This window comes from Rattus rattus, chromosome 9 (genome assembly GCF_011064425.1).
Source record: "Rattus rattus isolate New Zealand chromosome 9, Rrattus_CSIRO_v1, whole genome shotgun sequence".
Taxonomy (NCBI): Eukaryota; Metazoa; Chordata; class Mammalia; order Rodentia; family Muridae; genus Rattus; species Rattus rattus.
Window position 1 is genome coordinate 2,245,398 of NC_046162.1, and position 15,836 is coordinate 2,261,233.

Consider the following 15,836-nt stretch of genomic DNA (forward strand, 5'->3'; position numbering starts at 1 on the left):
AAAAAAAATTCATACTGGAAACTTTAAACAAATCAAAATTTTCTTAAAAAATGAGGGCTGGCAAGATGGCACCGTGTGTAACAGTACTTGCTGTCAAGCCTGATGACCTGTGTTTGATCCTTGGATCTACCACCTTTGAAGTTGAAGCAGGCAGAAGTATTATGAGTTCAAGACGAGCCATATCCTATCTGTGTATTCATCTCCTTCTCCCCAGAGACTACACCCATCACTTTCACTCCCTGTCAGAATACTGTACTCATAAATGATTGCTGGAAGATGAGGGCCCTTTCCAAAGTCCCTCTTTACAGAGTTCTTAGGAAGACATGTCAGATGTCTTTCTACAGGTGAATGTGTATCTCCTTCACCTGTGAAGTATTTAGCACTGCCCACTGTTCTGAATGCCACATCACCAGGGAGAGTGCAGTGCTGACTGGGGAGTCAGGCTGGCTGGAGACTCAGCATTTCTGACCTACAGGCTTCAGCAGTGCCCATCTCATAGGAACCAGGGACTCACAGCATCCATGATAACTGGGAAGAAAAGAACAGTCTTCTGTGTGAAACATTTAGCACTACAAGGAGCCCTATTGAGTGAGTAAAGAATCTATAGTGAATGGCCCTGAGAAATACCAAAGATTGTACAAGAGAGGGCTCCGGAGAGAGGGCTCAGTGAGTAAAGTACTTTCCGTGTAGGCATGAGAACTTGAGTTTGCATCCCTAGTACCCGTAGAAAAGCAAAGACTAACATCTGTAATCCCAGCTATGGGGTCACAGACAGGAAGATCCCTGGAGTTCTTTGGCCATCAGCTTCCTGTCTAAAATGTAAATAAAGTAGCAGGCTAGTAGGATGGTCAGTGGGTAAAGGTGCTTACTGCAAAATCAGACAACCCAAGTTCAATCCCTGGGTCCCACAGAGTAGAGAGAACCAGTTCTCATAAGTTGTCCTCAGATCTAACTCCTCACTACCATCACACCACACAAGGACAGAGTATATATAATTAGATGAAATTTTAAAAATGAGATGAAGCACAATTAAGGAGAATTTGTAGAATTTTGACCTCCACACACATGTGAACACACAGCCCAAACATATAAAGATGACGTGAGAAGATTCACAGTCTTGCTGCATCTACTTTTTAAACAATAGATTTATCTATGTAAGTGTCTGTCTGTGTGCATACACCTGTGGCAGTTGTCAACCATCACTCCACACCCATTCCTTTGAGGCAGGATTTCTTCCTGGTCCTGGGGCTTACTATTTTTTAGGCTGGGCTATTAGTCAAGAAGTGAGCCTCCTGCTCAAGCTTTCCTGCACCTACAACTGGTGACAGGCATAGGCCGGATGGCCAGGTTATCACATGGGTGCTGAGATCCAAATGCCTGTTCTCACAATATCACAGTAGAGGTTCTTAAAATTACCTGGCCATCTCTTCAACCCCCCTCTATTCTAACATTGTTTTGAAATGGCCAAGCATTTCAACTCAGAATTCACTGAAGTATTCTACAATTCCACAGTCTCAAAATCCACATTAGAAAACTGAGAAACGAATGTATTTTTTGTAAAAATAAATAAATAAATAAAAATAAATTGTAGTTTATATTGTTTGATTTTTGTTTTTCTAAGACAGGCTCTCATTCTATATCCTAGGTTGACCTTAAACCCACAGCTATTCTCCTACTCAGGTCTCCCAAGTCAACGCTGGGATTACAGGTTGATGCTACCATGCCTCAAGGAAATACTGTTTCCACCTGTACTTTTTCTCAAGTGTCTGGCTATAAAACTCCTGGAATAATTACCAAGGCCTTGATATCCAGGGAACCAACTTGGGAAATGCTATTTAAGGATCTTTCTCATATGCTTATGAATTTTGATCAAATCTCTCTCTCATGATGCCTACAGTTCTGTACTCAGCACCATAGCTGTGATCACTCCTCCCACCAATACTGGAACTGCAATTATAACTGGTCGGGCACATTCAGACAACGTGAGGACCTCTGGATGACTGTATGGATGGACAACCTAGTTCATGGAAAATTACACATAGAAAACAGAGAGAACTCTACTACAAAACCTGTTCCCAAGTTCCACGAGGTCATGCCACAGTACATCACAGGGAAATGTCCCCTAATAGCCTTCTGCAGCCAGGGCAGGAAAGGTGATAAAGTAACATCTTACAACTCAAAATGGCAGGATACGTTACAGATCAGGTAACTGAGTCAACCCGAGGTCACAGAGCAAGGGAAGGACATGAACAGGAAGGACAGCAGCATTCTGCTTGCCTTTGGTGACATGGCTCTCCACCTTGACCCAGGCTTCCCACATTGAGAACCCTACAAAGGACACCTGGTACTTAAGAGTTTGTTGTGGGCCATCAGCTGCCCACGTGCTGCCAGATCTCTCTGAGATGAAAGACCTGTGACATACCAGTCTAAATGAGCAGGACCTGGGCAGCCTCCAGAATGGGGTGGAGATTTAACAGTTCAGGACTACGGCACTGCACTTACTTCTGCAACATCAGCCAGAGACCTGGACACAAACGAGTCCCTTGAATTTCCATCCAACAAGCTAGGGCCAAGCAAAGATGTGCCACTGTTGGCCCCAACAGTAGTTGGTAGCATCTTTCTGCTCTTCTCTGGAGATATGAAGCTGGCTGTGGAAAGAACGTAAGTCAGGCATGAGTGTCCAAGTACCCCAGTCAGACCCCTCTAGGTTCCCACCTTCACACTTGTGTCAAGGGCTACTGATGGCATTACGCTGTGACAGGTTTTGTCATCTGTGTTAGGGTACACTCATCTTTATCATTCTCCAAGGGCCACAGGTGCTGTGCTCCTCCTCTATTGTATTCTCTATGGCAGACCCTCACTGACAGGCATTAAGTTTGATTCTGACTTCATAGACTGCAGGTGACACATTTCAGCTCATGTTTTCACTGTTTCTCATGACAGCAAAACATGGGGTGTTGAGTCTGATTCACTGAACTCTTCCACCAGGCACAGTACTATAATCAAGAATGATCAACTTTGGAATTATCAGGGTAAAATCCTGGTCCTGACAACTGTAAAAGCGAAGCGTAGCCACCCATTCTTAATACCACCAAAGAACAAGTGAAAAAGCAGAGAAAAGAGATCAAGTCACTGTAGCACCATGGGGAAGAACAAAATAAACAGGTTCAATGACTCTATCCCCCAAACTCATGTTAAGGGTATCAACAGGTTTGGGTTTAACTATGGGACAGATATATGTATGAATAATAATAAGCAGTCTTGGCCAACGTGTGGTTCTCCATTGCTGATCCATCGCTGCTTCCATTGTACTTTATCCTCAAAGTGATTTAGTAAGGTGTAATAACAGAATGGAATCTCTTCCTGGGGGAAAAAAGAACACCACAAGCCAGCTGCAACTCACTTCAGGGTATCTCACTGAATATATAAAGAAATTGGGAACATAAAGAAGGTCTGGTCTCTTTGTCTGTGCAGGAGTTCTCTGTAAGAAGAGTTTGGGAAGGCTAAACAGACTGGAGAAGGCACTGAGAATCACATGACTGGCTTGAATGTTGTCTGTACTGGGCTGTGGGCTCTATAAGCATGCTGACATCCAGTGAACTATGAACTGAAAATCTGTGCATTCTCCTATATGTAAATTTTCAGTTAACTCAGAAATAATATTGAGAAGCAAGCAAACGTGCTGAGGTCTGGTCTGACTCCACCTGGGAACGAAGAGTCTTCCAGAAACACTCACCAAACAAGCTGCTGAGTGAAGAATCTGTAGAGTCACTGGGGTACCACTGGGGGTCATGAGTGGGAGAGGCAATCCAGTTGGGCTGGGGGCTGCTGGATGGGGAGGGAAGACTCTTGGAACTGTCACTGCCGTTCAGTTTTGCTGGAGAAAGAGGAACTCCTTCACCTGTTAACCAACAACCAAGGTCAGAGATGCTTCCAAAAACACACAGGAAAGCAGCAGGAGGCAGAGGCTGAGTGTTAATGAACCCAGGAAACAAAGGAGGCACTAGGCCCACACCAAAGGGATAGCAACTGTCTTAAAAAAAAAAAAAAAAAAAAAGGATCACAGAGCCTTCAGGGCAACTTTATGCCAATAACCCTCACGGTGTTTGCACCAGTCCTATGGGAAACAGGCTACTGATTCTATCCTGTGGGGTACACACAGTTCCCAGTCTACAACTGAGAAAAAAGCATGGTTCAAACCAGTCAGCAATCTATCAAGCTCAAGGGCTAAGAGGCTGTAAATTCACATCTGCCTGAAGCATGTCTGAATCATGTCAGCAGGCAAAATAGCTGTGCCACTGCTAGCAGGAACAGCGTCACAGAATGACTGAGAGTAGGACCTCGGTGACTCTGTGCAACTACTTCCTAAGCACAACCTGGCACATGTAAGTCAGCTTCCAGATGCACAACTAGAAAGCTGATCCCCAAGCTTCAAAGAGCCTTCAAAATCATCCCATTCTTACCTCAAGGTTAGGAACAACTCAACCAGACCACTAGTGGCCCCAGTGACCAGTTACTGCTCCTGCCAGAGCCAGGCAGAGGCACCTTGTAGTGGCAGACATTCAAAGCTAAAAACTGACAGTTACACTGGGACTTTACCAGCAAGGCTGGCAAATAATCAAGCAGATGAGGTCTGCTCTCTGCAGGTCCAGCTGCACCATCCTAGGGAGAGCCTGGGTCTAGAAGGCCTCTAAGGCCACCTGTACTTACTGTACTGTCCAGAGCTGATGGCAATTTCAATGATGGAGTCGCTGATCTGTGTGGCAGGTTCTCCCTGGGAGAGAACATCCTCAGGTGGGCCAGGGAGGGAAATGTCCAGAAGTGCAGAAACATTGGGTGGGGAGAGACGGGTGCTGGAGCTCTCTGATGAGGGTACAGGTATGGACAAGCCATTGTGGAGATTAGCCTTGGACAGCTCAGGTAAGGTCAGAACAGATGATCCCTGCTAGGAAACAAGTATTATTCAGACACAAGATACACACCAGCACTTGTAACAGTGAGTACAACACCCTGCTCTAGCTCAGCAGCTGCAGGAAATGCAGGGATCCGCCATTCTCCCAAGAGAGGAGCACACTCAGGAAATATTCACAAGAAAGTTAAGCCAAGGTAGGGTGACCTTATTCCCATTGTCAGCATCTAGTGCAGAACAACGCTCCAAAAGCCACCAGCTGATTACTTCCCGCTCCCGAGCCCAGAAAACCCAGTCTTTAACCCATGGGCTTTAACAAAGGAAGCTGGAGCAGGGACAACATAGTCTGTTCATTCATGAAGCAATAGCAACACACAAGGGAGGGGGAAGGACAACACTGCTGGAGAGCATGGTCCATGCACTCAGGAAGAGGGCGCTGAAGCCCCAGAATGTACTCTACCTGGAAGTCATCTGTCATTGGCTCCTGCTCTGGTCTTGAAACACCGATAAATGGGTCATTCGTGCCCTGGAACAACAAAAAGACCTCTGAGTGGTCCACCCTGAGCTGGAAAAACAGCTACAGTAATTGTCTGCTATGCATCAAACAAAAAACTGTTCTCAGTTACCCCCTGTCCCTACAAACAGGTGCAGAGATGGATTGTGCTGTAGGCTGGAAATGGTGGGGAACAATCTCATATTGTTGGCCCTGCACTTATTAACAAGCTGACCACATAACCTCAGACCTCCATGGGGTCTTCCCCACACCGCATCAACTCAACAGGCGAAAAAATCAAAGCATTTGGAGATTCACGAAAAAGAGTAGTCAAGGCCTTATAAACTGTTTTCCACAGAGATATACCAAGCACTTAGTACCTCCTAAGTGGGGACCCATGGGCTGATGTCAACCTACAGGGTTGAAATTCAAAGCTACACCTTCATGCATGTTTTAGCAATGGATTCTTTAGCATCACACAGCAAACATGTCTCTTCACCCCTCCTACTCTGTGCTCCGGGGTAGGTGTTCAAACCTTGGTTTCTCTGTTCCGTGTTTCCTCTAACCATCAAGGCCTCCAAAGGTGCAACAGGCTTCAGTATGACCCAAGCCTATGACCTCACTCCAGAAGCTACTGGTTAACACCAAATAGCCCTTGTGAATGTTCTCACCCTTACAGCTGTAACAGGGTCTCTGTTCTGGTGTGGTCCAGTGTCACCCTGCCCCGAGATGGCAGTGGCTGCTTGTTCTGAAGACAGTGGAGAGACGCCAGATGAACCATCAGGATCTAAAACTGGCAAGGGACTTCCAGGGATGATGCCAGCACTTTGAGCTGCTAAGTCGATGGCACCTAGCAACAGGAGTGATATATCAAACCTCTTTCCACAACACTCCACTCCATGATGTATGCCCAGAGAGCTTGGGACAGCTTCTCCCTCACATCTCTTTTCAGTGAAGAGCCAAGGAATTTGATATACTCTTAGCAAAGCAGTAAGATATTATGCCTTGGAGAAGAAGAGAATATTACAAAGATGTATGTCAAAAAAAGCAACTAAGGAACCTCACATAGTGGTTATCACTGTGCACATTTTACACTTACTGGGCAGGTGACTGGTGGCCTGAGATGGGAGGACCTTGGGCACTATCGGTCGAGACAGAGCTGCTTTGGTCAGAGAAGACTGGATGGGCCGGAACCAGCCTCTCCCTGTGAGTGGAAGACAAATGCAACCATATGAACCGGTTTGTCCATGCCCTACTGTGCACAATGAGCTATGGAGGGTTTTCTTCGCAGACATAGCTAGGATCATAGCAAGCCACCCCACACTCCAGACACTGGCTGACTCGGGGAGTGAGAGATCTAATCACACAGGCTTCCACATGATGGCTCACAGCTACTGGGTAACTGCAGCTTTAGGGAGTCCAACATGCTTCTCTGGCCTGTGTAGGTCAGACAAGCACATGCTGTGCAGACAGACACGCAGGTAAAACATCCATACACAAAATAAATACAACTAAAGAATAAAAGAAACAAATCACGAAGGGACAAGAGATGGCTCGGTGGTTAAGAGTACTTGCTGCTTTTGAAAGGGACCCAGGTTTGTTTCCTAGCACCATCTAGTGACTCACAAGCACCTCTAACTGCAGGAGGTCTGACACCTGTTCTGGCCCTCATGGGCTTTTGGTGCCATACAGGCACTTACACATGCACATAAAAAATGTATAAGGGCTGAAGACAGGCCAGCAGCACAGCAGTGCTCTGCTGCCTACAGCCCAGAATCTTAAGTAAAAAAAGATTAGATTAATCAAGATATATTAACAAATATGTGTACTCACTAAAGAACACTTTGAGACTTGCTTCAAAGCACCAGGACACCCACTAACGTAAGTAAAAAATGTGAGTACTCCACCAACAGTTACTTCCTAAGTGTCGACCATGGCTCTACAGGCAGAAAGCCAAAAAAACCACTCCTCTGAACTGAACTCACTGGTGCTGCCACCAAAGACAACAGAGTACAATTCTAAAGAAGGGACACTCCAGCCAGTGGCAGAATCTTGCCCATAGTAGCAGCTAAATGCAGCATAGGGGGCAGAGTGTATAATCAGTATATGCTGAAAGAACGAACGGAGGTATGCTGGATACGCCACACACAGAGTCATGGAAACCCACAGTGAGGCACTTTCAGGTAATACTCAGAAAGCTATCCCAGGGAGGGAGGTGGGGTGTCTGGCCTTACCAGCTATAGGAGAGTTAGACAGGATGGAGAAGGAGCACACATTGTGGGACTGGTTTTCAGAAGGTCTAGGGAGCAGTGTCCTCTGTGAGAAAAAAAAAATGCCAGTAGTAAAGATGATAAGAAGACATCACTGTCAGCCAGGCAGTGGTGGCACACAACTTTAATCCCAGCACTTGGGAGGCAGTCAGGTGAATCTCTTTGAGTTTGAACTGGTTCTAGGACAGCCAAGGAAGGATACAGACACACACACACACACACACACACACACACACACACACACACACACACACTCTCTCTCTCTCTCTCTCTCTCTCTCTCTCTCTCTCTCTCTCTCTCACTCACACTATGGATATTTTAAATAATACAGACAGGCTGGGGTTGATGAGATAGTCCAGGGAGGAAGCTCTTGCTATGCATGCGTAAGACAGGAACTCAGATCCCCCAGGTCCCACACGCATTTCAGGTAGTCATGGAAACCCACCTTTAACTCCAGATTGCAGGAAGCAGAGATAGGAGATCCCTGAGCAAGTTAGATAACTAGACTAGCCGTCATGTGAGGTCTGAGTTTGTGAGAAGCACTGCCTCAATTTCTAAGGTAGGGAGCACTAAGGAAGACATCTGGTATTAACCTCTGGGCTCCACATGTATAGACCTGCACATACACTGTGCCACCACACACATACTAACATAAAACAGAACACATTGGGTTTAGACCATGGGGTTGGTTTAATAATCAGACTCTGAATTCAGCAACACTAGAGCCTGTATCAAGTCAGATTTTCCCACTTCTAGGACAAAAGATCAGAGATAGCTATTTTCTTTTTAATTTTAAAATTATGTTTACTTATTTAGTGTGTAGACACCCCAGGACATAAATATAGAGGTTAAAGACCAACTTTTACAAGCTGGAATTTTTTCTTTTAGCACATGGGTCCTGCAGATAGAACTGAAATTGTAAGACTTGGGTCAAGTACTTTTCTCTACTGAGCTACCTCACAAGACCTAGAGAAAAGGGTTTCTAAGGGACTGAATAAAGGAAATTGGTTTATTCGTGTCTTCCAAAAATTGCCTACATTCACAAATTCCTGTGGCTATGTTTCTACAGCTCACTTCCCTTACCTCTGGTGATGCTGCTGTCTTCTTCCTTGGGTACCATGTATACCCCGTGTCTGCCAAGGTTCGCAGATAGCATCAGTGGGTTCTCCTACAACTGACTGCAGTTCTAAAAACCCTTACTTCTGCCAGCCCGAACTCTAGCCTCATTGTTTAAGCCTAAGCTCTAATAGATCTGGGAGACAGACCCCTAAGCTCAGACACTCTTGGGAACCAGAATCACACCCATGTCTGTAAAGAAGTTTCAGTGCTGCCAAAGTCTATATTTATACAGATACCTTTACAATTTCTGTTCTTAGTTTTATTTTTCCTATTAATAAGAAAGGACAGGAAGTTCCTCTATATCACCCTGAAACCAAAGACATGTAAGAAAACAGTATCTCTTGGCCTGTTCAGCAGCTAGAGTACAGGCCTGATAGACACAATGCAGCCACACAGACTCAAGCAATGTTCCCTTACCTGAACCACCAGCGGCTTTCGTAAGTGCCGTTTCCGTAGTTTCTTGGGCTTTGGTGAGAAAAAGTCTGACTGTATCTAAGAGAAAAGGAACATGAGCCCAGGAAACAGAAAGTCTATCTGAATAGCATACCATACCCACCCCACCTAGCACTCCCAGCACTCACACTGATGGAGTCCAAGTGCTGCCTAAAAGTTAGCTCCGCCTCCTTACTGGGAGAGAAGAGCTTTCCGTGTCGACTATTTGGTGGCAAAGTCGTTGGGACAGCAAAGAGGCCACCATCTGAGTCACTGCTTCCGGTGCTGGAGGGGCCAGCCACCAAAAGAGGCCTTGGGGGATTTCTCAAACCTGGAACAGAAAGGAGAATTATGTGTTGATACTTACCTATATCCCCTCCAGGGCAAAGGCAGCCCCACTAGGAAGTAAGCCAAGAAATAAATCTGACACCTTTCAACTGCATATACTTTATCTCTGACTCCTGGCCTCACTTTACAGGGACTGCAGGCCTCCTGAGTAAAAGCACATCATCACTGTTCTATGTTCAGAGAGAAGGCAGGGTAACTAATCAAGATTTCTGAGCTATAAGGACGTTGGAGCATCCCCAGAAGACCAAAAGAAACCAGACTCTCTTTGTAAACGCTGGTTAGCAGCACACTCAGGGACTCTATAACTAACTCAACTTTATGTGGCAGCAAGAAAGCTGTCACAAAAGTGCATCTGAAAGAAAGCGTGGCTATGTGTCTCAAACGGCTATTTGTGCAACACAGGTAGTTACCAAAAGTGGGTTACACTGCACACATCCTATTGACCCTGGCTAAAATTCCTGATTGTAGAAAAGAGTCCTAAATAACAGGACAGAAAATACTTATTTCACAATAACAGTGTTGAAATTCCATTGTGGTAGTGCTGCTGCCAAGCACCTTCAAGGTTCATAGCTTGGTATGGGCCTCTCAGAGTTCACAGGTGAGTGTCACTTCTCAAGACACAGTGCACATGTCTGAAAGCACAGGCCCCTGGGCCTGTCATCCTCCATCAGACAAAAAATGTTAGGACATTAAAACATTCACTAGAAGGTACATGAAATGGTACTGAGCTGCTGCCTGGCCCACTTCAGGCAACATGTCTTTATCAGCAAGGATTTATGGCTGAGGTGCTGTTGCCTGAGGCAGCCTTCTAAAGACATAAGAAACAGGAAGCAAAAACAGAAAACAAGCAACTGCTGAGATGAGTCCCCAAAACCACAGCCATCACACAGGCCTCTGGAAGCATTACCAGGCAAATAGTCTTTAGTGGAAAAGCTTATCACAAAATATTAAGTCAGAGATATTGTGAAGTCATTAATGTTCTTGAATGAAAAACAGTATTATTATTAAAAAAATTTTTTGCCAAAAGAATTAAGTGTTATCTTTGGGCCTCCCTTACAGAAGTGAAATAAAACAGGCTCTGTAGACTCAAAGCAAGTAAAAGTGATGCTGGGAAAGGACCGTGCTTCTCCTGGGACTTCTGGGTCAGTGGAGAATTACATTTTCCTAGGGGCTGGGATGACAGCTCAGCAGCAAAGCGACTGCCTGACATGCGCGATGGCCTGCTTTCCACCCTTAGTACCACAAAACTATTTCTCAGATGAGACCTAAGGATATGCTAAAAAGCAAGTCATTTCATTCTTTCCAAAACTGCACTAAACTGCCAGCACACACCCTAATTGAAGACTGTTTTATTCCAACGCCTTGGATGTAAAGAAAATGAAGTCACTACAGATTAAAGGACTAATCCTCACTCAGTATTTTATGAAGGGTTCTGACACAAAACTTCCAGACTACCCTCTGCTTATCACATAACTAGGTCCTTTATAACAATCCCCTGTGTCTGTCATCCCCAATGGAGGTGATATTTGCCCTCTACTATGCCTACTAGACCACGGGCGGTAGACAGCAGGACCATGTGTTCAGTTCTGACACAGTACCAAAGACATCAGGATACTCTTAAAAGTATACCTGGGGAGCAAGGTGCAGAACCAGATGGGAAGCTCTTGTTGCTTCGGAGGGTAGATGGGTTTCGAGAACAGCGGGGACTCCGAGAGCTGATGGTCACTACCTTGCCTGGTGGGGTTGTGGACTGTTCCTCCTGGGTGGGCCTGACTGAAGCTGTTGATGCTGTGTTAGCTTCAAAAGCCTAGAAAGATACCAGCCAAAAATTACAAAGGTTCAGCTCAAGAAAATGGTTATGACACAGGTATCCTAAGGACATCCATTTCCATGGTGGCAAAACTTTAGAATGCCCTAAAGTCACTTGTAAATTTAGGGACACACATACATACCACCCTGATACACATTACATCCCACACATCCACACCACTGCTAGGAACTGAACTCTGGTCTTCTGGAAAGCAGCAAGCATCCTTAACTGCTGGGCTATCTCTCTAGTTGTGGGTGGTGAGGTCTTAATTGAAATAAGAGTTTCTTTTTTTCACCTTGTAGCCTTAGTTGTTATATGTCTAATAAACAGCCCAGGCTGGCCTCAAACCTCTAGTGATTTGCCCACCTTAGCCTTCCAAGTGTTAGGATCATAAACATGAGCTACACCTCACTAATTCTAATTCTCCAGTGAAGTCAAATCACTAAGTGATGTGTGGAATGCACACTTCTAATCCAGTACTCTGAGGCAGAGGCATACAGATTCATGTGAGATTGAGCCAACCTGATCTACAGAACAAGAAGCCAGACAGTCTGGGGTATGTGGTGAAGCATCTTAAAAAAGAACAATGAGAAACTTTAAGAAATACAAGTAAAAGGAGAGGGGCAGTTATGAATCCTCAGGGAGTGAAAGATTCACTGAAGCGACTCATCTCTTTCCTCAGGAGATCTTAGCCTCCACTGGCTGGATATGGTAGGGAAAAGAGACGAGGTGTATGGCAGAAAAACGGGACAGGGACCCACAGTCTGGTGTTATCTACTCTAAGCAGAGTTATGGCATATGGAAGAAGGACAAAGGCTTATCTTTTTAAAAAGCCATGGAAAAAAGCTAGCCGGAGACAATCATGCTAACTTCTACTACTGTGAATAGGGAGGAAATGGTCACGCCTGAAACCGGTCACAGTTGAAGAGCCTTTTGTCTAGCTCCCAACCTCATGGGTGTCCAAAGTCCTTTAAGGGATGGCTTCAGGGGCCAATGAGATGGCTCAGCAGCTAAAAGCTCTTCATGAACAAGCCTGAGGTTTTAGGTTTGATTCACTGAAACCATGCAAATGGCCGGATATGGGGAACACATTCATAATCCCAGAACTCTTGCAATAAGATAGGAGAACAGACCAGAAAGTCCCAGGCGACAAGCCTGGAGAAGAAGTGAAGTGTAGGGGAAAACAAAACAAAACAAAACAAAGCAACAACAAATGCCTCAAAAAAGAGGGAGGAGAGACTGACTCCCGAATAATCATCCTCCGACTTCCATATGTGTTATGGCATTTGAGTACCCACATTTTAACACACAAATTGACAGCAAAAAAATAAAATAGAAAACAGACAGCTTCAAGTCCTTGAGCCTCACAAAGGCATTCCACCTCTTTGTTGTTGTTCCTATTCTGGGGGCCTCAACAACTTCAGGAAGACCTGACCAGATGCTCAATTCTGAACTCTTCCCAGAAGCACCCACACCCTGTCTTACTATACCCAGGTCCTCACTCACTAATGCCTCATCTGCCCTGCCCAAGCACACATTGCAGTCCAATCCTGCCAATCTGTCTGTCCCTGTTCCCTGCATCTTTCTACTGGCAGTCTAGGTTCTGGGAACAGTAGTATTCCACCTCGGTCTGAGCATTTCAAATGACTCTGGCCAGTGAGTCTCAGTGCTCTTGGGGCACTTGAAAAAGTAGGGAAACAAAGAACAGATGACCTATCTCTGACCCAAACAAAGTCTTCAATTTCAGTAGCCCCCATTAAGTCACAAAAGGAACCTGGTTATCTTCTGGAATCCACCCACACCCCCGTAACCCCTGCCTTTTTTTTTTTTTTAAAGTCCAGACTGGTTTCAGATTAAACGTTCCTTTCTGGGCCTCCAGAATAGTGAAGCGGAGAGATGATGGCATGAACCTCCCGAGAGCGCCTGGCACTGAGGCCGCTGGCCAGGAGCCTACCTTGGGTGCCTCAGCAGTGCCTCTGGCTCATCATCTTCCACAAAACTATCGCAAACTGCTGCACTTACCTCTCAGTTGAAGCCAAGGTGAGCGCCTCTCACTTCCCCACTGACTCAAAGGTTTGCCCTGGCCTCCTCTGCGCACCAGACCAAACCAAATCTCTCCACAAAAGGCCAAATTTGAAGTCTTTTAAACTTGCTGTCTGTCTCATCATAGCTTGCTAATTCCAATAACCTACTCAGGTTAGTTACCTCCACAGTGCTGAGGCCGAGGCCTCGTTCACCATCAGTAAAGGGTAAAGGACCCACAGCCCTGGTAAATGTTTCCTTTGGGGTCCTGAGCTGGTCTAAACCACTCACCATCTTGGGGTGGACCTCAGTAGAGATGAGCCTCAGAAGGCAGTTCAGGAGGCGCTGCTGGTGGAGGGCTGAGGGAGTGGAGCGGGATAGGGCAGTCTGTCCCTGTGCTGTGGGTGCCTGGCTCTCCGGGCCCAGCACAGCTAGCCAATCATACTCCAGCTGCAGTTTGGTCGGCTTGCCCATCATGAGGTAGACTTCAGCCAGTGTGAGGCTCTCAGAGGTCTGCAAGCTCCAGCCTTCTTCACGTAGCTGCTGGGCCAGCTGGCTGGCAGGGACTTCCTTGGAAGGCCTGGTAGCAGGCTGTCCCTGAGACAACAGAGGTTCTGAGGGGCTGCTTTTCTCCTGGGACTCTTCAGGACATGCATTCACTAGCTCTTTAGTACAAGTATCTGACTGAAGCCTGGTGTCAGGTTGAGTATCGCTGCCAGGTTGAGGGTCCGGACCAGGGGGAGCATTGTCAGCAACCTCACTGCTGATGGGTAGGAGGGCCTCTGGGGAAGCTACCCTGCCAAGAGAAGGGTGCTCTCTCCCAGACTGTGTGTCTGCACAGCGGCACTGCTCCGGGATGATGAGATCCTGGCAAGACTTCAGGTATCGGGGAAAGGGGTCAAGGAGTGAGAGTTCATCTTCCAAGTCTGGGGGCTGGCCGCAGGAACACGGCAGGGCCCCAGATTCTTGAATAGGGCTGTCCCTACCCACTGTAAGGGCTGTCCCAGGGGTCTTCTCAAGCTGTGATCCAGAATCCTGGGGCCCATGAGAGGGCCTGTCAGGGACATCCGGGCTGCTCAGACTTGGAGCTGCTCCCTCTCCAGGAGCACTCTCAGGGGAACTTTCCCCTGAACTCTGTGAAGCATCTGCAGTGGGAAGGGGTCGTCCCCCACCCTTGCCTTCAGCACTGCTCCTCTGGCACTTCAGCTGGCCCCGGGCTATTCCCTGTCCACTCTGGATGCCCAGGATCTGAGCTGGAGGCAGTGAGTGTGTGTCCTTGGTGCCCTGTTTGCACCGGCCACCCTCTTGCCAGTGTACAGTGCAGAAGGCCTTGGAGTGTACCACACGGGCTACACCCGGTAGTGGTGTCAGTGTGCAGTTCTCGCCTGGGAACAGGTGCAATGCCACCTTCTCCTGGGTCTGCACTGTGCTTGAGCCCTGCAGCTGCCTCTCCTCAAGTGTCTTCCGCTGGGCACACTGTCAAGGAGCAACTCCAAACAACTACACTGTGACCAAAGTGCTCCTCAGTCAGGAGCTATGGACTTCAGACTAAGGTCTTCTTAACTAGGAGTCACACCAACCCCTTGATATTCCTGGAGCTCACCTAGGGACTTTCCTCAAACTACTACGAAACTGCTGGCTCAGGCATTCAGTGTGTTCAGGAAACTCACACCCGATGACAGAAACTATTCTTGGAAACAAGCAGGGCCAATAAACAACCAGGGACACAAAGAAGGCTTAAATATGTATATATCACCCCACATCCCACATCTACTGATACTTAGGCCACAACCTGGGACCAGATGGGTGGAGAAGTGAGTGGGCCTGAGTACAATTGGTACAAGTAGTTCAAAGACAGGACTCTCTACCTAAGCACAAGAGGGCTGGACTCCCAAGGAGCCCCACAGCAAATGAGAAGAAAACAAGACCTCATTCTCAAGCAGGAACAGCTGCCAGGTTTGGAGGGTCTGCTTCATTTGAAAAAAGATACAATTCGTACTTCATGGAGTGCCCACTTCTGCTTCAGGAACTCAATGAGGCTAGAGACTTTTCGATGCAGCTCCACAATCATCCTAGGAAATCAGAAAAGGTTATAGAAGGCCACCGTTGGAAGAGCTCTAATGTTCCAATGACTGCCTGTACCAAAACCAAAAGACAGAGCAGGAGATACTGGAAGGGGGATCTAGAGTGTCTTCAGCTCCTATTCCTAAATCTGCGTCCCGTCTGTTGAAATCACTGTAGGTTCACACAAAGCTATAAATAATAGAGAGGTCTAGGAACCCTTTTCCGTGCAAGTGCTCACCCAGGATGTGAGCACTCAAAGCATCATCACCTCCTCTGTCAGTGCTGTCTTCAAAAACAGAGGGACGCAGCTACCCCAAACTAGCTCTAAAATAAAATGCACATGTAGAGGAGATGAAGCATGCTATATGA

General features: G+C 46.6%; 1 protein-coding gene across 2 annotated transcripts in view; it reads right to left on the reverse strand.

The window, feature by feature from the left end:
• The window catches only part of Cramp1 (cramped chromatin regulator homolog 1), a 45,917-nt gene that overhangs the window by 1,691 nt on the left and 28,390 nt on the right, over positions 1–15,836 (reverse strand). The window contains exons 9-20 of one of the 2 annotated variants that reach the window (XM_032912010.1): positions 15,394–15,475; positions 13,695–14,870; positions 11,201–11,378; positions 9,373–9,554; positions 9,209–9,283; positions 7,637–7,718; positions 6,502–6,606; positions 6,074–6,252; positions 5,370–5,435; positions 4,711–4,942; positions 3,737–3,901; positions 2,503–2,648 (exon numbers count right to left, since the gene is read on the reverse strand). In XM_032912010.1, the coding sequence (XP_032767901.1) occupies positions 2,503–2,648; positions 3,737–3,901; positions 4,711–4,942; positions 5,370–5,435; positions 6,074–6,252; positions 6,502–6,606; positions 7,637–7,718; positions 9,209–9,283; positions 9,373–9,554; positions 11,201–11,378; positions 13,695–14,870; positions 15,394–15,475 (2,668 nt within the window). Of the gene's footprint in view, positions 1–2,502; positions 2,649–3,736; positions 3,902–4,710; positions 5,436–6,073; positions 6,253–6,501; positions 6,607–7,636; positions 7,719–9,208; positions 9,284–9,372; positions 9,555–11,200; positions 11,379–13,694; positions 14,871–15,393; positions 15,476–15,836 lie in introns of those variants that run through there. The other variant, XM_032912009.1, reaches the window with a different exon arrangement.